At 50.6% G+C, this 27,200-nt stretch overlaps 1 protein-coding gene across 1 annotated transcript; it reads left to right on the top strand.

Annotated features, from left to right (window-relative positions):
- Positions 1-420: 420 nt before the first annotated feature.
- Positions 421-26,137, top strand: IDH2 (isocitrate dehydrogenase (NADP(+)) 2). Its single transcript, XM_084772445.1, has 11 exons — positions 421-598; positions 16,410-16,501; positions 19,784-19,949; positions 21,530-21,690; positions 21,773-21,916; positions 22,489-22,625; positions 22,808-22,959; positions 24,884-24,996; positions 25,105-25,202; positions 25,297-25,389; positions 25,783-26,137. The coding sequence occupies exons 1-11, from the start codon at positions 484-486 to the stop codon at positions 25,868-25,870; spliced, it is 1,359 nt and encodes a 452-aa protein (XP_084628571.1). The 5' UTR covers positions 421-483; the 3' UTR covers positions 25,871-26,137.
- The last annotated feature ends 1,063 nt before the right edge of the window (positions 26,138-27,200 follow it).

Raw genomic sequence — 27,200 nt, 5'->3', positions numbered from 1 at the left:
GATTTCAACTCTCGATCCTGGTTAGTCCACTCAACCGGAAACTCCCTGGAGAAGACCCAAGATGTCACGGTTTTGGCTCAAGAACGCAAAACTTGTCAATTGGCTTGAAGAACGCTCCTAGGTCCGTCAGGTAGCCAAACGCGAAGGACGCATGGGATTAAGGTGACGTGTCCGCCGCTGACATCCTAGTGGAAGCTGGGCGTCGTGCAGCCCTGAGCCTCCGCGGCCCGAATGGGTCTTTGGGGGATGTATTGAGGTCCCCAGAAAGCGCGGGCTCAGTGCTGGGGCGGCCCGGGCTCTGGAACAGGCCCAAGGGTGTCGGGAAGGCTACTGCCCCGGCCCTGGACCCGCCTTCTCCCGGGTGAGACCCAATGGGGCGGCGGGCTCCGCAGCTCCGCCCCGGTTGGGTCCCAGCCACCGGGCCAGCAGAGTCCCCGCCGCACAGCCCGGTGCAGCGGCGCGCTCGGATCCAGCGTGCTCGGGATGGCCGGCTACCTGAGGGCCGTGCGCTCGCTCTACAGAGCCCCTGGCTCGGCGCGGACCTGGGCACCAGCCGCCCTGACTGTCCCCAACTGGCAAGAGCAACCGAGGCGCCACTGTGAGTGCCTCACTGGGGGCCCGGGGGTGGGGTGGGGGGAGCGGCAGGCGCGCATGCAGCGCTGCGACGTGGCGACGTCCCGGGAGGGGGACCCAGGAGCGCCACTCGCGACACGCTAGCAGCAGGGGAACGGCGGTGTGCGGGTTACAAATGGCCGGGAGGTGGCTTCTCTCCGTGCTCCCGCGCCGGGCGCGCCCAGGCCGCTGCAGAGGCAGGGGTGGGAACGTAGAGGGGGTTGGATAGTGGCAGCTGGTGGCCTGGGGCATGATTGTTGGGTCCTGTCAGGGTTGGGGTTCTCCAGGTATTCCGAGGGAGTGTTTCTGGGGGTGACTGGACCCGGAGTGGGGTATCCTGACTGTTCGGTGCCTTTGGAGGGGATAAGCGACCCAGAGGAGCTGGAGCGGCCTGCTACTGCCCTAGGCAGGGGAGGGTCACCTCGCAGTCCCGGCTCAGACAAAGGCGGGGAGGAGAGGCCTCCACTTCCCCTCTGCTCCAATCCCCGCGCACTCTGGTCCCTCCTCTCCAGCAGGCCCACGTCAGCTATTTTTGGAACCTTTACTCGACAGCTGGAGGAATGCCTTTCTATTTTTCCCGCTTTTGTTTGGCTGCCACTCCCCCAGTTTTCCCTGCTATGGAGGCTCAGTCTGGGCCCTCTCCTGGCCTTTTCTTGCTGGGCCCGCCACGCACTGCATGTGAGTGGGTTCTACCTGGCATACAAGCTGTGGAAAGATGCAGTGCACTTTATTTATTTACTTATTTATTTACCTATCAATCTGTCAGTCAGTGGTTCCCGCGAGGCCTGCATTGTCTTCAGCTTGCTTCTTAGACTTGAAGGCATAACTCAGAGGCAAAATAAGCAGATTTTAGAGTCTCCGTTACCCACAGACTGCCCAACCCGGCTTGTGGGCATCTTGCACACCCTGGCTACTCAACGCCCTGTTAAAAAAGACAGGGAACAATGTTGAGCACTTGGTGGCCTTTTTTTTTTTTTGATGCCCGTTGCCACGGAAATTCTATCCGGACCTGGCTCAAAGCCCCTTGGGGTTAGCCAAGAGAATGAGGAAGAAGGGGTGGGTCTGGCTATGGGGTTTGTCCTGCCTAAGTGGTAATCTTTAACTGAGAGTGGGAGCAGCTGACCAGAGCTGGGGGCCAGGAGGAGGGAGAGGGCGGGGCCCCTGACTCTCCCCTTTGCCAAGGAGAAAGGGACATTTCTGCTTTTGTGCTTCTGGGATCTGCCTTTGAGCCCTGAAGCCCGATCAAGGGCCTCAGGCCTCCAGGACACACATTAGGCAGCCCTGCAGAAAAATATGGTAAAAATTGAAGGCATCAGTGCTTTCGTTTTTCCTTTCCGTCTTTTCTCGGGGGGGGGGGGGGGTCTGGTAAAATAGTAATGGCAAACAAACAAACAAACAAAAACTACCCTAAGGAACCATGTTATTGCCCCCTTCCTAAAGACTTATTTATTTGTATCACTGTTTGCAAGAATGTGTGTGTGTGTGTGCACACGTGTGCACACCAAGTGTGACCCTAGTGTCCGAAGAGGCCAAAAAAGGCAGTGGATCCCCAGCAACCCCCAGGATGCTGGGTCCTTTACAAGAACAGCAAGTGCTCTTATTCCTGAGCCATTCACCAGCCCCATTTTTAGGTGTTCTTGGTGGCTGGACCAGGAAGGAATTCTGCCAGCCCTGCACACTTGGAGGGGACAAACAATCCCAGTGTCTTAAAATCCAAGAATAAACCGGGTTTGGTGGCGCACGCCTTTAATCCCAGCACTTGAGACAGAGTCAGGCAGATCCCAGTGAGTTTGAGGCCAGCCTGGTCTACAGAGTGAGTCCAGGACAGCCAGGGAGATACAGAGAAACTTTGTCTCAAAAAACCCTCCCTCCCCAGCCTGGAGAGATGGCTCAGCCTTTAAGAGCACTGGCTGCTCTTCCAGAGGACCTGAGTTCAAGTCCCAGGAACCACATGGTGACTCATAACCATCTGTAATGAGATCTGATTCTTCTGACATGCATGAAAACAGAGCCCTTGGGCCTGGAGAGATGGCTCAGCAGTTAAGAGCACCATCTCCTCTTCCAAAGGTCCTGAGTTCAATTCCCAGCAACCACATGGTGATTCATAACCATCTATCATGAGATCTGGTTCCCTCTTTTGGCCTGCAGGTGTACGTGCAGGCAGAACACTATATATGTAATAAATAAATAAAATCTTTGTTGTTTTGTTTTGTTTTGGTTTGGTTTTTTGAGACAGGGTTTCTCTGTGTAGCCTTGGCTGTCCTGGACTCACTTTAAAGACCAGGCTGGCCTCAAACTCACAGCGATCCACCTGCCTCTGCCTCCCGAGTGCTGGAATTATAGGCGTGCGCCATCACGTCAGGCATAAATAAATCTTTTTTAAAAAGAAAAAGAAAGAAAGAAAGAAAGAAAGAAAGAAAGAAAACAGAGCACCCATATTCATTAAATAAATAAATAAATCTTTTAAAAAAACCCTCCCTTCCAAAAAAAATTCAAGAGTGAATAAATGGCTCATCATCAAGTTTCTTTCTAATTTTAAAAACTTTATTATTATTATATATTTATGAGAAACTGATGTGTGCGTGTATGTGTGTGTGTGTGTGTGTGTGTGTGTGTACATGCTACAGTACATGTATGGAGATCAGAGGATGACCTCATGGAGTTGGCTTTTTCCTTTCACCTTTACCCACCATCTCATAGGCCCTTCATCAAGTTTTCCAGACCCAGGAATTTTTATACATACACACACACACCCCCCCCATGTAAATGTGTGTAAATGTGTCAAATCCCCTGGAACTGGAGTTACAGATGGTTGTGAGGTGTCATGTGGGTGCTGGGAATTGAACCCGGGTCATTTGGAATAACAGACAGGGCTCTTGACCACTAAGTCCCAGGAATTAGTTCTTATCTGTATATCTGTATCTGGGTCCTGTGTTGTATCAGCTGCCCCTAGAGTTAGTTTGGGTGCTAATGTTTGACCCAGGAGGTTTTGAGGGAAAGCTCTAGAACAACAGTTCTTAACCTGTGGGTCTCAGCCCCCTTGGGAGTTTCAGATTTTACATTATGATTCATAGTAGTAGCAAAATAATTTTGTGATTGGGGTCACAACAACATGAGGAACTATATTAAAGGGCCTCAGCGTTAGGAAGGTTGGGGACTGCTGCTCTAGAAAGACTTGGTTGCCCCCAAGTTTCTCACCTTTAGCTGTGGCCTTTTGGGTTCATTCTACCCTTCACTTTGCTAGACAGCTGTTTGTTGTCTGAAGACAGGATCTGTGGCTTGCTTTGCAGTTTATACTGCGCAAAATGTGTCGGGGTCTCCCATGGACGTGCTCCCCATTAATAGCTCTTTCTAAACTTAATTTTGAGCTGGTCTCATGAAATTGTTCTGGCTAGCTTTGAACTGTGCAATCCGCCTGCCTCCACCTTCTGAGTGGGTAGGGTTGTCAGCATGTATCTTCACACCTGGTGCAACCTCCGCTGCTCCACAAATGCTGGAGACCCTCCTCAGGGAGTCACAGGTGCTGGAGACCCACCACAGGGAGTCACGGGTGCTGGAGACCCTCCTCAGGGAGTCACAGGTGCTGGAGACCCACCACAGGGAGTCACGGGTGCTGGAGACCCACCACAGGGAGTCACGGGTGCTGGAGACCCTCTGCAGGGAGTCACAGGTGCTGGAGACCCACCATAGGGAGTCACCGGTGCTGGAGACCCTCTGCAGGGAGTCAGGGGTGCTGGAGACCCACCATAGGGAGTCACCGGTGCTGGAGACCCTCTGCAGGGAGTCAGGGGTGCTGGAGACCTACCATAGGGAGTCAGGGGTGCTGGAGACCCTCTGCAGGGAGTCAGGGGTGCTGGAGACCCACCATAGGGAGTTAGGGGTGCTGGAGACCCTCTGCAGGGAGTCAGGGGTGCTGGAGACCCACCATAGGGAGTCACGGGTGCTGGAGACCCTCTGCAGGGAGTCAGGGGTGCTGGAGACCCTCTTCAGGGAGTCAGGGGTGCTGGAGACCCACCACAGGGAGTCACGGGTGCTGGAGACCCTCTGCAGGGAGTCAGGGGTGCTGGAGACCCACCACAGGGAGTCAGGGGTGCTGGAGACCCTCTGCAGTGAGTCAGGGGTGCTGGAGACCTACCATAGGGAGTCAGGGGTGCTGGAGACCCACCACAGGGAGTCAGGGGTGCTGGAGACCCTCTGCAGTGAGTCAGGGGTGCTGGAGACCTACCATAGGGAGTCACGGGTGCTGGAGACCCACCATAGGGAGTCAGGGGTGCTGGAGACCCACCATAGGGAGTCACAGGTGCTGGAGACCCTCTGCAGGGAGTCAGGGGTGCTGGAGACCCACCGCAGGGAGTCACAGGTGCTGGAGACCCACCATAAGGAGTCACAGGTGCTGGAGACCCTCTGCAGGGAGTCACGGGTGCTGGAGACCCACTGCAGGGAGTCAGGGGTGCTGGAGACCCACCATAGGGAGTCATGGGTGCTGGAGACCCTCTGCAGGGAGTCACGGGTGCTGGAGACCCTCTGCAGGGAATCACGGATGCTGGAGACCCTCTGCAGGGAGTCACAGGTGCTGGAGACCCACCATAGGGAGTCAGGGGTGCTGGAGACCCACCATAAGGAGTCACAGGTGCTGGAGACCCACTGCAGGGAGTCACGGGTGCTGGAGACCCACTGCAGGGAGTCACGGGTGCTGGAGACCCTCTGCAGGGAGTCAGGGGTGCTGGAGACCCTCTGCAGGGAGTCACGGGTGCTGGAGACCCTCTGCAGGGAGTCACAGGTGCTGGAGACCCTCTGCAGGGAGTCACGGGTGCTGGAGACCCTCTGCAGGGAGTCACGGGTGCTGGAGACCCACTGCAGGGAGTCAGGGGTGCTGGAGACCCTCTGCAGGGAGTCACAGGTGCTGGAGACCCTCTGCAGGGAGTCACGGGTGCTGGAGACCCACTGCAGGGAGTCAGGTGCTGGAGACCCACCATAGGGAGTCACGGGTGCTGGAGACCCACCATAGGGAGTCACAGGTGCTGGAGACCCACCATAGGGAGTCAGGGGTGCTGGAGACCCACCATAGGGAGTCACAGGTGCTGGAGACCCACCATAGGGAGTCACGGGTGCTGGCTAAGCCTTCGGTCACCGAGTCACACCTCCAGCCCTGACTACTCATCCTCATCTACTCTGTGAACTGCTCTGGGCAGGGTGACTGGCACAAGAGAAAGATCCCTGCTGATGTGTGGCAGTGGCCCTGGGCATCGGGGAGGCAGGAAACACACTCATCAAAACAGGAAGTGAGCCCAGGCAGCCTTGATGTGCCCTTGTCCTTCATTTATGACTTTAGCGTGTGCTCTTCCTTTTGTAGGCCAGACGCCATGCAAGGTGTAGGGGACAGAGCTGGGTTTAGGAATTCTGCCTTTGGGCTTTAATTCTAGAGTGGAGGGGACAGCACTGAACAAGGTGGTTGGCCAGTGTGACATATAGTCATGAACTAAGGAGAAAGGTCAAGAGGATGCGTAGTAGACGACAGCACTTGCTGCCAAGCCTGGTGACCTGAGTTTGATCCCCCACAGGCTGTTTAGCTGTCCTCCGACCTCCAAAGGGCACACTGCAGAGTGGGCGCACACACAGAGTAGATGGATGTAACAGACACACAGAGAGCTAAGGGGAAGTAAAGAGGGTACGGGAAGGTTTGAATGGGGGCAGACAGAAAAGACCCAAATGAGCGAAGCCGGAGCAAGCGAGAAAGCGGACTCTAAATAGCAGAGAGGGAGTCGGGGCCTGCAGGTGCCACGGCTGCTGGCACTGGGGTGATGAGGTCTGGGGCAGCGGCAGGATTTTTTTTTTTTCCTAAAAGGAACACAATCTACTTAGAGTAGATCGCTATGATTGTCCTGTTTTATTAGTTACTGTTAATCATTAGCTCTGCCTGATTTGGAGAGTAAATCTTATCATAGTACGTGTGTGTGCAGGAGAAAGTACATTACATGTAAAGTTTAGAGCTATCCACTGTGCCCACTGTGGGTTCCTGGAGAATATATCCCTTACGGAGAAGTGGGGATCTGTGTCTCCACTTACATCCTTTTCCATAGGATAGTAGCATGGACAAATGGACTGGAGGGCTCCGTTTTGTGCCATTTGTATCACCACCATTTTCCCCAACTGCTGATGCTATCTTTTAGTATGTCCTTTTTTTTTTTTTGGTTTTTTTTTTTGGTTTTTTGAGCGAGACAGTGTTTCTCTGTGTAGCCTTGGCTATCCTAGACTCACTTTGTAGACCAGGCTGGCCTCCTACTCACAGGGATCCACCTGCCTCTGCTCCCGAGTGCTGGGATTAAAGGGGTGCGCCACCACGCCCAGCCTGTATGTCCTATGTTTTAGAAACCCCACTCTGGCCAGATGGTGGTGACTCATGCTTTTAATTCCAGCCCTATGGAGGCAGAAGCAGGCAGAAATCTGAGTTCAAGGCCAGCCTGGTATAGTGAGTGAGTTCCAGGACAGCTGTGTACAGACTCTGTCTTTAAAAAAAAAAAAAGAAACAATCAAAAATCCCCCTCTGAGAACCCTGGTGGAGGGCAGTTTCGGGCTTCAGTTTATGGTCTGACTCAGATGATCTCAGGTGTCGCAGGCTGGCTTTGAATTTCCTATGTTGCTGAGGATGACCTTGAACTTCTGATTCCTCTGCCTCCACCTCTTAAATGTTGGGGTTATAGACATGTCCTCATGCTCAGTTTATGCAATGCTGGGGTTCGTGTAAGCTAGGCAAGCCCTCTACCGAGTCACACCCCTCAGCTTTCTCTCCTCCCTTGTGTTTTGATGCTGACAATCAAAACACCCTCAACTTGTAGGCCTTTTTGAGGACTTTGGTTTTTGTTTTTAGGGAAGAAGAAAGTTCTACAGGAACAAGGTGTATTATAATCAGATTTTAAATTTTAGTTGGTTGTGAGCTGACAGACTTGGGTGCTGGGAATTGAGTTTAGGTCCTATGTTCTGAGTCACCTCTTTAGCCGCCATGTTTATCTTTTGCAATGCTGGGCATGGAACCCAGGCTCTTGGGAGCCTCAAGCTGGCTGTCACTTTGGAAGTTTTCAGAAAGGCTTGGATACTGCTTCTTGTGTCTTGTGTTTTCATGACCCTCTCCCTCCTGACATGGGCAGGTATCATTGTGGCGGTCAGAGGTCAACTTTGGGTTTCAGTCCTCCCCTTCCACCTGATTTGAGACAGTTGGTTGGTTCACTGTGTGACTGTGTGACAGACACTAAGTCTCACTCTTTTTTTTTTTTTTTTTTTTTTTTTTGGTTTTTGGAGACAGGGTCTCTCTGTGTAGCCTTGTCTGTCCTGGACTTGCTTTGTAGACCAGGCTGGCCTCAAACTCACAGCGATCTTTCTGCCCCTGCCTCCCTGGGTTCTGGGATTAAAGGTGTGGGCCTCCACGTCAGGCTAAGTCTTGTTCTTTTATGTTTGTTCTGGGATTTTGAACCTGGATTCTTTTTGGGGTTTTTTTTGGTTTTTTGTTTGTTTGTTTGTTTGTTTTGTTTTGAGACAAGGTTTCTCTGCATAGCTCAGGCTGTCCTGGAGCTCACTCTGTAGAAATCCACCTCCCTCTGCCTCCAAGTGCTGGGCAAACTTGGGTTTTTAATCTCATGTGATAAACACTTTACCTATGTACCATCCACCCCCCCCCTCCCCCCAGTCTATTTCTTGTAGTTTGCTTTATTGCCTGCCCCTTGTCTCTTTGAGATAGGGGCAGAGCATGGTTTGTTTGCAAAACTAAACAATAGGAAAAAGTCTCGCCTGGAGATGGTGGCGCACACCTTTTATTCCAGCACTCAGAGGCAGAGGCAGGAGGATGGCTGTGAGTTCGAGGCCAGCCTGGTCTACAAAGCAGAGTTCAGGTCATCCAGGACTATACAGAGAAACCCTGTCTCAAAAAAAGCCAAACCCCTGCCCCAAAAACCAAAAACCAAAACCAAAAACAAAAATTCATCCTCAAGACCTGGGGTGCCCTAGAAGGTGCTATTCAGGCCTAGAAAAGGAAGCCCTCCCTCAGCTCAGCTCTGCTTGCTCCTAGTGAGTAGAGTCGGCCCACTGTTAGTGGGAACTCTTTCTTCAAGACAGCCTGTGAGCTCAAACTGTGTATATGTGTGGGCGGGGGTGGATTTACATCCTTACTATTTTTATTTTGGTGAAGATATTAACCATGCCAACTTTTCTTCTTAGAATTTTTGTTAACACTGATTGTGTGTGTGTGTGTGTGTGTGTGTGTGTGTGTGTGTGTGTGTACAAGCCTGCCACAGCACCCGTATGTAGAAGGACAACTTGGAGGAGGTGGTTCTTTCTTACCACCAGGGAGAATACAGAGATTGAACTCAGGTGGTCAGACTGGACTGTCCCTGGCCCTAGAATATCTTTTATTTAATCTTTGGCAATTTCTTAATTTTTTTATTTAATATCTTTATTTTATTTATTTGGTTTTTTGAGACAGGGTTTCTCTGTGTAGCCTTGGCTGTCCTGGACTCACTTTGTAGACCAGGCTGGCCTCGAACTCATAGTGATCCACTTGCCTCTGCCTTCTGAGTGCTGGGATTAAAGGCATGGGCCACCAGGCCCTGCACTATTTTTTATTTTAACAGTATATTTAAATTTACTCTTTGACAAAGCCATACATCATACAATGTATCTTTATCATTTGTATCTCTCCCCCTTCCACTACCTCCTTACTTCTGTAGTGTTCCCTGTTATTACACTGTAGCCGTTAGCCCCCAGACATCTCCAGAACCTTTTCATCTTGCAGCAAAACTGAAAGTCTGTATTTATGAAACAGTAACTTCCTTTTCCCCCTCCCTTAGCCCCTGGCCCACATCAGCTATCTCTTCTCTGTGCGTTAATGCTCTAGGCCAGTAGTTCTCAGCCTGTGAGTTGGGACCCCCTTGGCAAACCTCTGTCTCCAAAAGTATTTACATTATGATTCATAACAGTAACTAATTATAGTTACAAAGTAGCAACAAAAATAATTTTGTGGTTGGGGGGGGGTCAGGAACTGTATGAAAGCATTAGGAAGGTTGAGAACCACTCACTTTGCTAGGTGCCTGAGTAAGTAGAATCCTACAGTCAGTCTCTCTCTCTCTCTCTCTCTCTCTCTCTCTCTCTCTCTCCTTTCTCTATGTAGCCCTGGCTGTCCTGGACTCACTCTGTAGACCAGGCTGGCCTCGAACTCACAGAGATCCACCTGCCTCTCTCTCCTCCTGAGTGTTGGGATTAAAGACGTGCCCCATCACACTGGCATAGCTGTCATGTTTTGTCTTATATATTATCATTAGGATGTTAAAATAACTTTTATTTGCAGATTTAATTGTCATCTCAGAGGCTTACTGCCTCCGTCTGCTCACCTAGGCCTAGTCCTGGAAGTTTCGAGTCTCCATACAGTCTCATCCAGGCTTAGAATGTTTTCAAGCCTCTGAGATTTGCTGCTGAGTAAGCTCGCCCTTTCTTGTTCGCTCTGAACTCATGCTGGTGGGTTCAACTCAGCTGTTCTGGCTCAAACTCCTTTCCAAGCTGACTGATTCAATCTGGCTTCTTTCAGTTTCTCATTCCAAACTAACTCCAGCAATCTGTTCTAATCATCTGGCTCCTTCTTGTTCTCTGGCTCCTTCTCGTTCTCTGGCTCGTTCTGTCTTTACCCGTGTCTAGCCTGTTCTCTCTTCAGCCTTTCTCTGTCAAACTCTCCAGGTAAAAACTGCCTCTGAATCCCACAAACTGAGCTGCCACAAATTCAACTCCACTGCACTGCCTCTCAACTCACTGACCCTTCTGGACTGCCTGAACAGAACTTACTAGAACTCGGAGATCTGCAAGCCCCTGTCTTGTAGTGCTGGGATTAAAGGCATATACCACCATGCCTGGACCTAAGCTTTTCTCTACCTGAAACTTGCTCTATACCAGGCTGGCCTTGAACTCAGAGATCTGCTTGCCTCTGTCTCCTGGGATTAAAGGCATGTCTGCATTCCACCTAGAAGGTCTTTAGCCAGAGCAGCCATGCTCTGAATTAAAATTCCGCTACATTAGGGCTCACCTATGTGGCATGTGACAGGATATCTTTTCCTTCTTTTTCTCCTAAGTCTGAATATTTCATGGATATACAAACTATATTTCATTTGTTCATTCATTCATTCATTCATTCATTGCTAGACATCACCTTTTGGTTGTTGTGAATGATGTTTGAATGAATATGGACGTGCTTTGAATTTGACTCTGGCTTTTGTCCCCTTTGTTTGGTTGGCTATTTTTGGCGGTGTTGTTAGCGGAACCCAGGGTTTTGCCCAGAGTGTGCAAATACTGTACCATTAACCTGCATTCCTGGGCTGAACTCAGCCCCGAGTGCTGAGATCACAGGACTATACCATCACACTTGGCTCAAACTCTTAGTATTTTATACTTCATCTTCACTAAAAGAATGAGAAGTCCAGCACTCGGGAGGCAGAGGCGGGCGGATCACTGTGAGTTCGAGGCCGGCCTGGTCGACAAAGTGAGTCCAGGACAGCCAAGGCTACAGAGAGACCCTGTCTCGAAAAACCAAAAAAAAAAAAAAAAAAAAAAAGAACGAGAAGTCATCTCTCCTAGTTGGCTTGTTTGTTGAGACGGGGTCACATGGAACCCAGGCTGGCCTTGAATTCTATATGAAAGGGCCTTGAATTTCTGATCCTGCAAGCCCAGGTTATGCAGTGCTAAAGACTGAACTCAGGGCCAGGTCCAATGATGAACATCTTTAATTCCATCATGTGGGAGGCAGAGACAGGTGGATCTCTGTGAGTTCAAAGCCTGCCTGGTCTACAAAGGGAGTCCAGGATAGTCAAGGCTAACACAGAGAAACCCTGTCTCAAACAAACAAACAAACAAACAAACAAACAAAAAGACTGAGCTCCGGGTCTTGTGAATGCTAGGCAAGCACTTTACCAGCTGAGTTACAGCCCCAACCCCACTCTCCCGATTTATTTTATTTTGAATTATGTGTATTCGTATATATGGGGTATTGAGCACATACTAGTCCTTACAGGAGGTTGTGAGCTGCCTGACATGCTGTGCCAGTCACAAGCAAAGGAAGGGCCAGGTGGTGGTGGTGCACACCTTTAATTGCAGCACTGGGGAGGCAGAGGCAGGTAGATCTCTGTGAGTTCCAGGCCAACCTGGTCTACCAAGTGAGTCCAGGACAGCCAGGGCTACACAGGTCACTACCTCCCTGCTGGGAGCCATTCTTTTTCAAACTACCACAGGGGTGTAGTCCAGCGGATGAGAGTTCAGGATGATTACGCAAGGCCTCTGGGTTCAGTCTTTGGTATCAGGAAAGAACATGCCAATTTCTATGGCAAAGCAAGAGGGCCTAGCTCAGGTCCCTGACCCAGCTCATCTGAGAAGGCTTAGCATCCTGGAGTCTGACAACAGTGTGGTTTGTCCTGTTCCCTGTTCCTTCCCTCTCCTCCCTCTTCTTTTCTCTTCCTCTCTCCCCCTCTCTTCCTGTGTGGTTTCATATCTAGTGTCAAGGATGCTTAGTTAGCATCAGGTTGCCATGTGACTAAATCACCTGTACACCAGGGTGTGGATGGACTTTGACCATCTTCCCCCCACCTCCAAGATGAGGTGGTGAGGAATCCACATAGATGCTGCCAGAGGGCTGTGGGTTTTTGTTGTTGTTGTTGTTGTTTGGTTTTGGTTTGGTTTGGTTTGGTTTTTGAGGTAGGGTTTCTCTGTGTAGCCTTGGTTGCCCTGGACTCTCTTTGTAGATCAGGCTGGCCTCGAACTCACAGAGGCCTCTGCCTCCCAAGTGCTGGGATTAAAGGAGTGTACCACTACTTCGTGGCTCAGAGGGCTGTGTTTATCTGTGATGAGGTTGAGACCCTCAGATCTGTCTTATGATATAGGCTTAAATTAAAAAAAAATTTTTTTTTTTTTTGGACAAGCCGTCCTTCTGTCCAGCAGACTGTCTCAGGCCCTTCTCACTTAAGCTTTAGACCAAAGGGAAATTCTGTAGCTTGGGTTGAAGATCCCCATGGGATCTTGGGTATGTTAATAAAGCCAGCCACGCCTGCCTTTAGTTCCCAGGGAGAGGTTAGTTCATGTCTGTGCTTTTGGATTCTTGGCATCTGACACTGATCCAGAGCCTTGGACAGTAACCACACTCCCTAGCTCTCCTTTTCCTCCCTAAAGAATTCTCTCTCTCTCTCTCTCTCTCTCTCTCTCTCTCTCTCTCTCTCTCTCTCTCTCTGTGTGTGTGTGTGTGTGTGTGTCTGTCTGTCTGTCTGTCTCTGTGTGTCTATCTGTCTGTCTCGGTTTGTTCCTCCTCTCTTTTTCTCTGTGTGTGTGTCTGTCCTTGTCCTCCCTCCCCTCCCTCCCTCCCTCCCTCCCTCCCTCCCTCTCTCCCTCTCTCTCTGTCTCTGTCTCTGTCTCTCTCTCACAAACTCTGTATTGTGTGCAGTTTGCATTCGAGGGTGTTGTGAGTCCTGGCTGAGCTGTGTGCTGTAGGGCAGGAATACAGTTAAGGTCCAGTTAGGCTTTTCTTTTCTTTCTTCTTTCTGGACAAACTTTCAGGTATCCCAGGCTGGCCTTGAATTTACTTCAATTTTACCTCCTCCTCCTGAGTGCTGGGGTTGCTGGTGCTTGCCACCACCTCACTTTATGGAAAGTTGGGGATTGGGCCCAGGGCTTCATGAATGCTAAAAAGCATTTAATCAACTGAGTGGCCACAACCAAACTTGCTGAAGTTCTTTAAAAAATGTTTTTGGATCGCTGTGAGTTCGAGGCCAGCCTGGTCTACAAAGTGAGTCCAGGATGGCCAAGGCTACATAGAGAAACCCTGTCTCGAAAAACCAAAAAAAAAAAAAAAAAAAAAAAAAAAAAAATGTTTTTGGATTTTAAAAAAGATTCATTAATTTATTATGTATACAGTGTCCTGCCTGCATGACAGAATAGGACACCAGTTCTCATATAAATGATTGTGAGCCACCATTGCTGGGAATTGAACTCAGGACCTCTGGAAGAGCAGCCAGTGGTTCTTTTTCTTTTTCTAAAAGATATATTTATTTATTATATATACAATGCTCTGCCTGTGTGTACAACTGCACACCAGAAGAGGGCACCAGATTCCATTATAGATGGTTGTGAGCCACCGTGTGGTTGCTGGGAATTGAACTCAGGACCTCTGGAAGAGCAGGCAGTGCTCTTATCGTCTGAGCCATCTCTCCAGTCCTAAAAATATTTTTAAGGAGCAGGAGAGGTCAGTCAGCAGTTAGGAGCACTTACTGCTCTTCCAGAGGGCCCGGGTTTGGCTCCCAGCAGCCAGGTGGCAGCTCACAAGCAGCTGTAACGCCAGCTCCAGGTACTCTGATGCTACAAGCATGTCGTGCGCCCACTGTGGGGGGCGCTGAGATAAGCCTTTTGGAGGCCCACAGAGAAAGGCGAGCAAGGCACCAGCGGCTCCTAAAACCCCTCGAATAATCTACCAGGGACTCCTAGCACCCTAGTGAACTCTCAAAATGGATCCAAGGCTAGGGCCGTGACTGCTTCCCCTTCTTTCCGGAAGTCTCCTGAGGTGACCTCCCTCCCCCAGCTTCCTCATAGCTACAGCAACCTGATGGATTGCCATTGGTGCTGGAGGCTAGAATGGGATAAGCGTATACACTGAACAATAAAGCTAGATCCGCACCTTTGTGTTTGGTATTGGGACTCTGATTCCCAGGATTCTGTGTGGGCTCAGTTGCAGTTCCCTCACTCCCCTTCGCCTCCCCTTCCCCCCTCTCCCGTCTTGGTGGCAAGTTCTTTTAGCCATCTCGCCTGCCTTTGTTGGGGTTTTGGTACTTTTCTGGAAGGACCAAATCACCTGCGGCTGCTTGGCTTTGAGACTGAGTTCCCTTCTCAGGTGCCATAAGCCTGTGTTCCCACTGAGGAAGGTCCAAGGTCTCTGGGCCTTGTGTTCCTGCAGCCTGGGGCAATAAGCCGCATATCTTCCTGAGCCTCAGTGTCCTCATATTTAAAATGGAAGCAATGAGAGGCTGGAGAGATGGCCCAGCACTTAAGAGCACTGGCTGCTCTTCCGGAAGACCCAGGTTCAGTTCCCAGCACCTACATGGCAGCTCAGAACAGTCAGTAACTCCAGTTCCAGGGGCTCCAACATCATCACATAGACATAGGAGCAGGCAAAACGGCCATGCACATAAAAGTGAAATTTTTTAAATGATTAAGAAAAAAGAAACTTTTATAAGGCCAAGCATGATGGTGCATGCCTTTTTGGGGTGGGGGGTTTGAGACAGGGCTTCTCCGTGTAGCCTTGACTGTCCTGGACTTGCTTTTGTAGACCAGGCTGGTCTCGAACTCACAGTGATCCTCCTGCCTCTACCTTCCAAGTGCTGGGATTAAAGGCGTGTGCCACCGGCTGGCTGGTGCTCAGGAAGCAGAAGCAGGGGGATCGCTGTGAGTTCAAGGCCAGCCTGGTCTATAAAGAGTCCAGGAGAGCCAGGGATACACAGAGAAACCCTGTGTCAAAACCACAAGCAAACAAACACCTCTCCACCCCAGAAACCAAACTTTTATAAAAAATATAAAATAAAATGGAAGCAATGAACTAAGTATTGTAGCTTGCACCTGTCATCTTAGTATCTGGGAAGCCAAGGATTAAGAGTTTGAGACTAAACTGGGTGGTGGTGGCAGCGGCAGTGCACGCCTTTAATCCCAGCACTTGGGAGGCAGAGGCAGGTGGATCACTATGAGTTCGAGGCCAGCCTGGTCTATAATGCGAGTCCAGGACAGCAAAGGCTACACAGAGAAACCCTGTCTCAAAAAACCAACCAACCAACAAACAAAACAAAACAAACCCAGTGGTGGTGGTGCACATCTTTAATCCCAGCACTTGGGAGACAGAGGCAAGGAGATCTCTATGAGTTCGAAGCCAGCCTGGACTACAGAGTGAGTCCAGGACAGCCTGGGCTACACAGCAAAAACCCTGTCCCAAAAACCAACCAACCAACCAACCAACCAACCAAACAAACAAACAGAGGCTGAGGCTTGCCTGCCCATACAGTGAGTAACAGGCCAGAGTGGGCTACATATGCAGATGCTATGTAACAAACAAACAAGCTAGTGTGGTAGTGTAGTGGCAGTGACTCCCAGACCGGAGTTGGTAGAAGTGGGAAGATCAGACATTCAAGGTTGCCCTTGGCTCTACAGAGAGTCGAAGAGCCTGTCTCCAAAAAAACCAACCAACCATCCAACCAATCAAGCAATAAACGGTCAAACAAGGGCCGCTTCCCTTGGGTTGTTTTGCAACCGACGGTGACTAGTATAAGCAGGCTGGGTATGTGGTCAGGTACATGCTGGGCTCTCGCTGTGACTGTGAGAGGCCTGTGAGAGGTACAGGGGACTGCAGGGCAAAGAGAAGAGCTGAGACTTGCAGAAGTGGGCAGCCTGAGGCTTTATGGGCAGGAACCTGGACAGTCTCTCCCTGACTTGCTGCTGAGCTGAGTGGCTCCATCTGGCTGCGGTTCTCTCTTGGCCTCCTCAGCTTCTAAGGGCGGAGGATCTGACTGGCCCGGCTGACCCCAGCCCCTTCATCAGGCTGGGATACGGTAGCTCTGTATGGCCATCCTCCGTGTGGAAACGCAGATCTAGAAAGCCGGAAAGGGAGCAGTTGCTGGGCCACTGGAGCTCTTCCTGTTTTCAGTCTCCCTTCTTGACTTATTGAACTGGCTGGGGGGGGAAAGGTCTCCCCTGCTGCCCCCTGACCCCCAATAAAGGGGTGTGATGTGCTGTGTGCCCAACCCTAGATGCCGACAAGAGGATCAAGGTGGAGAAGCCGGTGGTGGAGATGGACGGCGATGAGATGACCCGCATCATCTGGCAGTTCATCAAGGAGAAGGTAGCGCCCGCCCTCTCTCAGTGGGTGGCAGATAGAGGGTCAGTCCCACAGGGTACCAGGCCCCTATGAGTCCCGTGGTTCCCTGGTGAACAGCTATCCTGGTTTTCACTTTCTGCCCCACCTTCCTAATGTAACAGCATTAGCAGTTGTTAGTCCCTTGTTGTCAGCCGGTGCCTGTCCTGAGTACTCTGCTACTCTCACTGGTGCTGAAATGTGCAAGCTCCCCCACTCCACCCCCCAAAAAGGGTTTCTCTGTGTAGCCCTGGCCTTCCTGGAACTCACTCTGTGGACCAGGCTGGCCTGGGACTCTTGGATCCATCTGTGTCTACTTCCCAAGTGCTGGGGTTACAGGGGTGCACCACCACACCCGCCTTGTTTCTTTGTCTTTGAAAAAGCGTTTTATTCATTTATTTGTTTGTGTGCACAAGTGTGCCATGGTGCACACGTGGAGGTCAGAGGACCTGTCAGTTCTCCCTTCCCATGTGACCCAGAGGTCAGACTCAAATTGTCAGGCTTGGCAGTAAGAGCCATTCCCAGTGAGTGACCTTATCAATCCCAAATCTGTTTTTTTGTTTTGTTTTGTTTTTTCAAGACAGGGTTTCTCTGTGTAGCCTTGGCTGTTCTGGACTGGCTTTGAACTCACAGCGATCCACCTGCCTCCTTGAATGCTGGGATCACAGGAGTGCAAGCCACCATGCCTTTTTTTTTTTTAAGAGAAAAGAAAAAAGCCAGGTGGTGGTGGCACACACCTTTGATCCCAGCACTCAGGAGACAGAAGCAGGCAGATCTCTGAGTGATTGGTCTACAGACTGAGTTCCAGGACGTCCAGGGCTACACAGGAAGACCCTATATCTTGGGAGGGGAGGAGATTGAGGGCAGCAGGCAAAGGTGCTTGCTGACAAGCCTGATGATGTAAATTCAGCCCCTGAGACCCACATGGAGAAAGGAAGGAACACATTGCTACAGGCCGTCTTCTGCTCTTCACACCCCAGCCATGGCACAGGCAACCCCCCTCCCACTAAATACGTAAATGAAATAAATGTATGTGTGTGTGCATAGAGGTCAGAAGAGAGTGTTTGGTGTCCTGTCGCTAGTTCACCGAGGCCGTCTCTCCCTGTCAGAGCTTGTGTTTTCTCTGGTTGCCCGGAGGCCAAGGAGCTTCAGCCGTCTCTCCTCCAGATCTGGGGTTCAGCTGTCCCTCCTCCAGATCCGGAGTTACAAGCTTGTGCAGGATGCTCTGCTTGTTATGTAGGTGCTGGAATCAAAGTTGCCCCTCGTGATTTTGCAGCAAGCGCTCCTAACCACTGAGCCATTACTTCAGCTTCTTCTTTCAATTAAAAAGTTGTTTTAGAGCTCGGTGGCGGCGGCGGCACACGCCTTTAATCCCAGCACTCAGGAGGCAGAGGCAGGAGAATCTCTGTGAGTTCTAAGCCAAGACAGCCAAGGCTAAAACCGAGAAATCCTGTCTTGAAAAAAAAATCAAAGGGAAAAAAAAAAGTTGTTTTAGGTTTATTCACTGTATGTGTATGGATATTTTGTCTGTGTGTATGTGTGTGTGCCACATGTGTGTCTGGTGCCCTCATAGGTCAGAAGATGGTATGGGGTCCCCTGGTACTGGAGCTATGGAGGGTTGTGAGCTGTCACGTGGTGCTAGGATCTGACCCTAGCACCCTAGGTCTTTTGCAAGAGAAACAATTGCTAGTAACTTCTGAGCCAACTCTAAAGTCAACCTACTTCCTTTAATTACTTCCCCCCCTCCCCCAGACAGGGTCTCTCTGTGTAGCCTTGGCTGTTCTGGACTCGCTCTGTAGACCAGGGTGGCCTCAAACTCAAAGCAATCCGCCTGCCTCTGCCTCCCGAGTGCTGGGATTAAAGGCAGGCGCCACCATGCCCGGCCTTAAATTGCTTTTTAAAAAAATTAAATCACTTATTATGTATACAGTGCTCTCTGCCTGCCTGTATATGTGCACACCAGAAGAGGGCACCAGATCTCATTGTAGATGGTTGTGAGCCACCATGCGGTTGCTGGGAATTGAACTCAGGACCTTTGGAAGAGCAGTCAGTGCTCTTAACCTCTGAGCCATCTCTCCAGCCAGCTCCCCTCTTTTTTTTTTTTTTTTTTAAAGCAGAAGTCTCACTCTTGTAGTCCAGTCCTCAAACTCATAGTGATCTTCTGCTTCAGACTTCTGAATGCAGGAATTACATAGTCGTGTGCTACCATACCGGCTATGAGACAGGGGTTTTGATGGAGATTTTTGTTTTGTTTTGTTTTGTTTTGAGAGAGAGTTTTTCTGTGTAGTCCTGGTTGTCCTGGAACCTGCTCTGTAGACCAAGCTGGCCTCGAACTTATAGAGATCCACCTACCTGTGCCTCCTAAGTGCTGGGATTAAAGGCGTGCGCCACGACTGTCCAGCCTTGTTGTTTGGCTTGTTTTTTAATATTTGGCAGGGTTGGAGATATGGACAGCAGTTGAGAGCTCTTGTTCTTGCAGAAGACCCGGGTTCAATTCCCAGCACTCACAAGGTAGCTCACAGCTGTCCAATACCAGGCATGCATGTGCGCAGACGTACAGGCAAGCAAGGCAGATATACATATACTGGGTGTGGTGGCACACACCTTTACTCCCAGCACAGAGGCAGGCAGATCTCTGTGAGTTCTAGGCCAGCCAGGACTACCTAGTGAGACCCTGTCTTAACAGCAGCAGCAATAACAAAGACTTTTTAACAATTACTGGGGGCTGGAGAGATGGCTCAGAGGTTAAGAGCACTGTCTGCTCTTCCAGAGGTCCTGAGTTCAATTCCTAACAACCACATGGTGGCTCACGACCATCTACAATGAGATCTGGTGCCCTCTTCTGGCCTGCAGGTGTACATGCAGGCAGAGCACTATATACATAATAATAAATAAAATCTTTTTTAAAAATATGTGTATATGCCTGTGTGAATGTATACATACAAGCACCAGCTCTCACAAGGGCCAGAGGTGACAGATTCCCTCGCCCTGTAGTTACAGGTGGTTACCTGATATATGTTATGAAAATTACTCTTGTTTTGTTTGGGTTTTTCGAGACAGGGTTTCTCTTGTAGTCCTGGCTGTTCTGGACTCGCTTTGTAGACCAGGTTGGCCTTGAACTCACAGAGATCCACCTACCTCTGCCTCCCAAGTGCTGGGATTAAAGGTGTGCGCCACGATGCCTGGCTCAGACAGGTGACTTCTTATGCCTCGGCATCCTGCCCAAGTCAGTCGTCTGGCTTGACACTTCCCTCGGGTGCTCTTCCCTAGCTCATCTTACCTCACGTGGATGTCCAGCTCAAGTATTTTGACCTCGGGCTTCCAAACCGTGACCAGACCAATGACCAGGTCACCATTGACTCTGCTCTGGCCACCCAGAAGTACAGTGTGGCTGTCAAGTGTGCCACAATCACCCCCGATGAAGCCCGCGTGGAAGGTATGAGGTGCGGTGGGGTCACGGGCTATCATACTTAGATGGACGTGGTTGGCTATGGCACTCATAAGGACCGGGACACGGGAGCTTCCAGAGCTGCGCTTTCCTGAGGCTGGTGATGCGCACTGAGAGACAGCCCAGTCTTGCAGAGAAAGCCTGCTGTGCAGCAGGGCTTTGAGGTCACTGTGATGCTGCTGGGGGAGGTATGATTAGGGACCAGCCTCATGTTCAAGGCCAGGCTAGGCCAGGAAGTTGGCATCCCTGCTGTGCCTTATGGCATCGGTGGTTACAGGGAGGAAGGAGACAGTGCTGCTGCTCTCGTGACAGTGGAGGTCTTTAACAGCCCGCCTCTTGGCCTGTTTGACAGCCTAATATTCAGAGGCTGTGCAGAAGCCTGGGGGAGGGGCCACAGGGCTGCCTAAATGCTGAACTTGCTTTCCCCGGAACTGTTGGCACCTTCTGAAGACTTTGCCATGTGGCTGCTTGATTACCCCCACTGCACACAACGTGGCCTTTTCTCTTCCTTTCTCTGTTTCCTTTCTCCTGGCAGCTGCTGAGGTGTACAGCTTGGCTGTCTTGTTATTTTTCTCTTAAACGCTAATAAAATAGTCTCCAGGCTTCGAAAACAACAGCAACAGCAGAAGACTTTTCCTCCCTAATTTCTGCAGTGTGAGGAAGCTAGGAGGAGCAAGCATTCCAGATAGTCTTCAGAGCCGAGGGTGTAGCTCAGTGACGGAGCATTAGCCTACCATGCATAAGACCCTGGGTTCAATTCCCAGCACTGCAAAACAACAACAAAGGAAACCCCAAGAAACATCGGCCGAGCCTCCAGATCACCCACCCGCCCCTAACACACTAGGGTGGGTTTTAGTCCTGACTTTTTTCCTTGCTGCTCCTGGATCCTGGAATGAAAACAAGAAATTGTTATGAAATTACTGAGAGTGAAACCTCAGCATGTCCCACTGAGCTCCGCCTCCAGCCCAGTGCTGGGGTTTATAGCTCATTCTTTTATGGAAAAGGTCTTAGTATCTTGGTCCGGGGTGGGGTGGAGGGAAGCTGCCCTTTACCATGTGGACTTGGTAAAACGGCAGCCAGGCACTGTTCTGGGCACTTTATGCACAACTTATTTAAGGACAACCCAGCGTGCTTGGTATTTTATCAGTGATTTCATCTCATAGCTCAGACCCGTTGCAAGCCTCACAGTCAAAACTGGAAGATTTCAGAGACCACCTATTTAAACTCTATGTCGGCGGTTCTCAGCCTTCAAACTGCTGCGACCCTTTAATACACTCCCTCACATTATGGTGACCCACCCCCCAGCATTAAATTATTTTCATTGCTACTTCATGACTGATTTTGCTACTGTTATGAGTTGTAATGTAAATATCTGTGTTTTCCAATGTTCTTAGTCGTTTCGAACCCCACAGGTTGAGAACCACTGTTGTAGAGTCTATAGACTCTTCTGCCTCCTCCAAGATGACATCTGGGCCCCCTGTTTGGCTGTGTTTTACTTAGCTTGGGGTACATTCTGATTGAAAGATGGTGTAGTGGTGGATCTATTGTTGCCCGGTTCTTCCTTACAGAGTTCAAGCTGAAGAAAATGTGGAAGAGCCCTAATGGAACCATCCGGAACATCCTTGGGGGAACCGTCTTCAGAGAGCCAATCATCTGCAAAAACATCCCCCGCCTTGTCCCTGGCTGGACCAAACCCATCACCATTGGCAGGCACGCCCATGGCGACCAGGTAGGCCCGGCGTGGAGACACAGGATGTTGCCTCAGCCTCCCCGCGGGAAGCCCTGGCTCGAACGGCCTCTCTTCTCTGCAGTACAAGGCTACAGACTTTGTGGTAGATCGAGCTGGCACCTTTAAGATCGTCTTCACCCCGAAGGATGGCAGCAGTGCCAAGGAGTGGGAGGTGTACAACTTCCCTGCCGGCGGCGTGGGCATGGGGATGTACAACACCGACGAGGTAAGGCGCTGGCCATCCTCCTCCCCTGCCCACCTCCACCTCTACCTATTTTGTAGTTTTCTTTGCTTCTGTCTGCCTAACTCTCAGGCCAGGAAGAGGTAGAAGAGACCATTTAGCCAGAAAAGCATGCCTACTGTGTTGGCTGGGGATTGGGTCACATGACTGCCTGTGAGCCAATCGCTGATGACCAGGGAGAAAGCTCTGATTGGATAAGTCTGAGAGGTCAAGCTGTAGGTGGTTTTAACTAGGCCTGCACTAGCTATAAGGTCTAGGATTTGTAATGTAAATATCTATGTGGAGAGAGGGGGGGAGGGAGGGAGAGAGAGAGAGAGAGAGAGAGAGAGAGAGAGAGAGAGAGAGAGAGAGAGAGAGAGAGAGAGAGAGAGAAAGAAAAGAGCTGTCCAAAGTGAAATTGGCAGTAGGTGCCCTTGCTCCCTGAAGAGGGAGAAGACGGGCCAGCCAAAGCAACAGAGGCTCGCTCCCTGGTGGCAGGGGTTCAGTCATACGGAGATGATGTTGGCCCGGCGACTATAGGACTGGCAGTCCTCATGCAGTGCCCACTCTCCCCGCAGTCCATTTCGGGCTTCGCACACAGCTGTTTCCAGTACGCTATCCAGAAGAAGTGGCCGCTCTACTTAAGCACCAAGAACACCATCCTGAAGGCCTATGACGGGCGTTTCAAGGACATTTTCCAGGAGATCTTTGACAAGTAACAACCTCTGATGCTTCCCGAGGGCACCACAGCCCCCCAGCTCCCCTGTGCCGTCCCTGCTTCGCCTGGGGAGGTTGCTCTCCCGGTGTGCTTGGTTCAGCTTTTGAGATTCAGGGAGGGCTCCTTAAGCCGCCAGCCTCCTCCTGGCCTCTCCTCGAAACAAGCCCTTTTGCCCCCAGGCACTATAAGACTGACTTTGATAAGAACAAGATCTGGTACGAGCATCGGCTCATCGACGACATGGTGGCCCAGGTGCTCAAGTCTTCAGGTGGCTTTGTGTGGGCCTGCAAGAACTATGACGGGGACGTACAGTCCGACATCCTGGCTCAAGGTACGCTGCGACAACCCGCGGAGGGACTGCTGCTATTCCACCACCGGAATTATCTCCCCCCCCCCATCCCGTGCCCCTCAAGGGTTTTCCATGTAGCCCTCCTGGCTGTCCTGTACACCAGGACACTTACACTGCAGACCAGGGTGACCTCGGCTTCCCAAGTGCTGGGATTAAAGATGTGCACCATCATGCCCGGCTTGATTAAAAAAATAAAACATATATATATATATGTTTCAATATGATTGTAAGCACAAGGGTTAAGTGAAAGAGAGGCTCTGGGGAGGAAAGTAAGACATACCCAAGAGCATGGGCATGGACTCCTCAGACTCATCGGTCCGTCATCGGAGGATGTGTATGTGCATGCACACGCACGTGTTGGGTGCCTTCTATTATGCTCCACATTATTATTTTTAACATATACTTTTTTTAAAAATCACATTTTTAAGCCAAGTGTGGTGGTGCACATCCGTAATTCCACCACCCAGGAAGGCAGAAACAAAGAGGACAGATGTGAGTTCGAGGACAACCTGGTCTACAGAGCGAGTTCCAGAACAGCCAGAGATACACAAAGAAACACTGTCTCGGGTGGGGGGAGGGGGGAACCACCAAAAACCAACCAAACAAAAAAACCAAAGGAAGAAGAAAAGAGAAAAACCACTTTTATAAGACCAGACATAATAGCATTATAAACAGAGGAAGTTGGATCTCTGATTTATAGGACATAGTAAGTTTTAGGACAGCCAGAACTACATGATAGACTCTGGCTAACAATTCTTATATATTATTTATTTATTTGTCCACCTAGCAGTACTGGGGAAGGGCCTCATGAAAGCCAGGCAAGTTTACTTCTACTGAACTCCAGCCACGGGCCTTTGTGTATTTACGTGTGCTTGTGAGTGTGCTACAGCACACGTGCAGAGGTTGGAGCGCCTTGCGGGACTTGGTTCTCTCTTTCTGCCCCGTGGGTCGCAGAGATTGAACTCAGGCTGACAGCGTTGGTGGCAAGAACCTTTTCCAGCTGAGCTGTCATGACTTCCTTCTGCCTTGTTTTTGAGACAGGGCAGACTAGCTGGCTGGAGCATCCAGGGACCCAGTGATGGTGTGTCGCAAGGCTGTCTTAATCTATTAATCTCTAGAAAGGCGTGCAGGCTGCTCAGTACAGGTGGCTCACACTTGCAGTCTCAGCGCTCATGAGGCTGAGGTGGGCAGACTGCTATGAGTTCGAGGCCAGTGTGGGTTGCATAGTGAGTTCCAGGCCAGACACAAATAAAAATAAGACAGAAAAAGGACCATTGAGGTGGCTTAGTGGGTAAAGGCACTTGCCACCAAGCTTGATAGCTTGCGTTTGATCCCTGGAACCTAAACGGTGGAGAAAACTGAGTCTTGCAATCTGTCCTCTGACCTCTACACACAAAAAGTGCACATGTGCACCATCCTTTACACAAAATAAAAACAAATAAATGTGTAAAAAAAACAACAACAAAACAAAGACAGAAAAGAAAACTGAGCCGAATCTTTTTCTTATGAAAAGTTCCCCACTCTCTTCCTTAGGCCTTATGGGTCTGGGGGAGGTTTTTTATTTCCCCAGGGTCCCTGACAACAGATTCCAGCTGAAATTTGGAGTTTGGGGACGTCTGGAAATAAATCACCAAGTTTGAAAATGTTCTAACAGCAGCAGATCCAGCCACGGCTGCAAAATAGCTGACGGCAGCTCATTTCTGCTTGAAATGCTCTTGTGGGAGGCCGCAGGACTGCCACCTTAGGCTATGGGGTCTAGGAAGAGATCACACACACACACACACACACACACACACGTGCTGGCACGTTGACAACTATATGGGTCAGCTGCGGGGCGGGGTCAGAAGATGCAAAGACTTCCGGTCTAAGATGAAGGGTTCTGAGGGGAGATCTGCCCCACCCCCAGGCTTTGGCTCTCTTGGCCTGATGACGTCCGTGCTGGTCTGCCCTGACGGGAAGACAATTGAGGCTGAGGCTGCTCATGGAACAGTCACCCGCCATTACCGAGAGCACCAGAAAGTAAGTGGATGCGCCTCAAGGTCCAGTGGCCCGCTGGCCCTGACGGCTGGGAGGATGGGCCTAATCTGTCCATCTGGCTCAGCTGTTGATCCTGTGGCCTGTCCCCAGGGCCGGCCCACCAGCACCAACCCTATCGCCAGCATCTTTGCCTGGACGCGAGGTCTGGAGCATCGAGGGAAGCTGGATGGGAACCAGGAGCTCATCAGGTGAGCTCACGGGCAGGGCTGAAGCTCGTGCAGCCTGCGGCTCTGGCCAGCACGGCGCAGGCAGCGGGCCCTCACTCTACCGCATCGCCCGCAGGTTTGCGCAGACTCTGGAGAAGGTGTGCGTGCAGACTGTGGAGAGCGGAGCTATGACTAAGGACCTGGCTGGCTGCATCCATGGCCTCAGCAAGTGTGTACTTTGGGAAACAGGGCCTGAGACCTCAGAGCAGGTGGGAGGAAGCCAGGGGAACCCCACATAGAGTTCCTCTTGAGAATCAGTATAGCTGCCTCGGGTCCAGGCTAGGACAAGTCTCGAGGAACGGCTGAGGCCACGCCTCCCTAGACCAGGCCTGAGTTGGTCTCCTTTGGGAGTTGCTCAGTTTCTTTCATCTCTTCAAATTCTTACAAGCCTTATCCAGTGGCTTGTCACTCATAACTTTCCAGTGAAGTCCTTGTGGCCCTCAAGCAGTGGGGCTACTGGCAAACTTGGACCTGGGCCTCACCGGTGTGCCTGGGACGGGCTGGGTTGATGGCCTTCTGGAGGCCTGAGTCTCCCCCCCCCTCCCCCATGTTCTCTTGGCAGTGTGAAGCTGAATGAGCACTTCCTGAACACCACAGACTTCCTGGACACCATTAAGAGCAACCTGGACAGAGCTCTGGGCAAGCAGTAGGGGCAGACACCACCCAGCAAGCAGTGGGTGCTCCATACATGGTAGAGGGTGAGCCTCACGGCCCCTCTCTCTGGTGGCCTTTCTAGGGGACATTTTTTTTTTTACGATGATGTTTTTTTTAAAAGTATGTGAGTGTTTTCCCTCACGGTGGACACCAGGCAGGATCGGTGTGCTTTACCTCAGCCAGTGTGTTTTGCATACTGTAATTTATATTGCTCTGAATCACGTTGGTGCCATATTTAGCTACTAAAAGGCTCTTCGAAAAACCGTCTTGCTGAGTTTGTCCCTGAGCGGGAAGAAGCAGCTGGCAGGATGTCCCAGGGACAGGGTTGGGGTGCCTCAGGCTGTTCGTAGGGCAGCCCGAGGGCCACCTTTCAGAGGGAACAAGGCAGCCTGAGGGCTGCTAGATTTTGGGCGTAAGGCCGTGGGTTCTTCACAAAGTTGTGTGCAGTGTTTGTGAGCAGGAGGCGGCAGCTGGGGCAGAGGCTCTCTCTCATAGACCTTCCTAACCTGATCCCCTCCAGCCACCCGCTCCATCCAGGGGCTAGCAGATTGTGATATTCTAGATATGATTAACACATGCGCCTTTTCTAGTGGAGGCTCTAAGCCTGAGCGTTTTGAGCACTGAGCATACATCCCACCACTGAGCCACACTCCCCCGCCCCCAGCGCCATTCTTTTATTTAGTTGAGACAAGGTCTCACCATGAACTATGTAGTCCTGACTAGTTGGGAACTCAAGATATGGATGGGCTGGTCACAACACCCCCTCACCCCCCCATTCCCATCCCCCACCCCCTCCCTGCTTCCTGAGGGCTGTGCTGTCACACGCAGATCCCCAGTCCCTGCTGTGTAGGGCTACCCAGGCTTCCTGAGGTCGATGTGTGTATGGAGTCCTCGAAAAACTAGGTGTTGAGAAGTTGCTCCGAAGCCATAGATACACTGTCCTCGTGCAGTGACTCCTCTTTCTGCTTCTTGGTCTCGTTGAAGAGTTGGATATTTTAAAAAATGTTTGTTGATATGTATGAGCGCTCTATCTGCACATATAGCTGCATGCCAGAAGAAGGCACCAGGTCTCATTATAGATGGTTATGAGCCACCATGTGGTTGTTGGGAATTGAACTGAGGACCTCTGGAAGATCCGTGCTCTCTGAGCCATCTCTCCATTCCCAATTTTTAATTTTCTTTTGTAAATAAGTCAGTCAGTTCTTTGTATCCAGAGTTGATTTATTATTATTTTTGCAGTGCTGGAAATTGAGTTTAGCTAGGCGTGTTATTATTAAGATCACTAAGCTGTATTCTCAGGCCCCCATCATCTGCCTTTTTTTTTTT

This window comes from Acomys minous (genome assembly GCF_964271855.1).
Source record: "Acomys minous genome assembly, chromosome: 2".
NCBI classification, from domain to species: domain Eukaryota; kingdom Metazoa; phylum Chordata; class Mammalia; order Rodentia; family Muridae; genus Acomys; species Acomys minous.
Note: the sequence above shows the minus strand (reverse complement) of the source record. Positions and strands in the feature narration are given on the sequence as shown.

Excerpts from the sequence above, each read along its gene's own strand:
- IDH2 (XM_084772445.1), top strand. The coding sequence starts at position 484 with ATGGCCGGCTACCTGAGGGCCGTGCGCTCGCTCTACAGAGCCCCTGGC. Across the intron at positions 24,997-25,104 it reads ATTACCGAGAGCACCAGAAA|GGCCGGCCCACCAGCACCAA; the intron begins GTAAGTGGATGC and ends GCCTGTCCCCAG. Across the intron at positions 25,390-25,782 it reads TGCATCCATGGCCTCAGCAA|TGTGAAGCTGAATGAGCACT; the intron begins GTGTGTACTTTG and ends TTCTCTTGGCAG.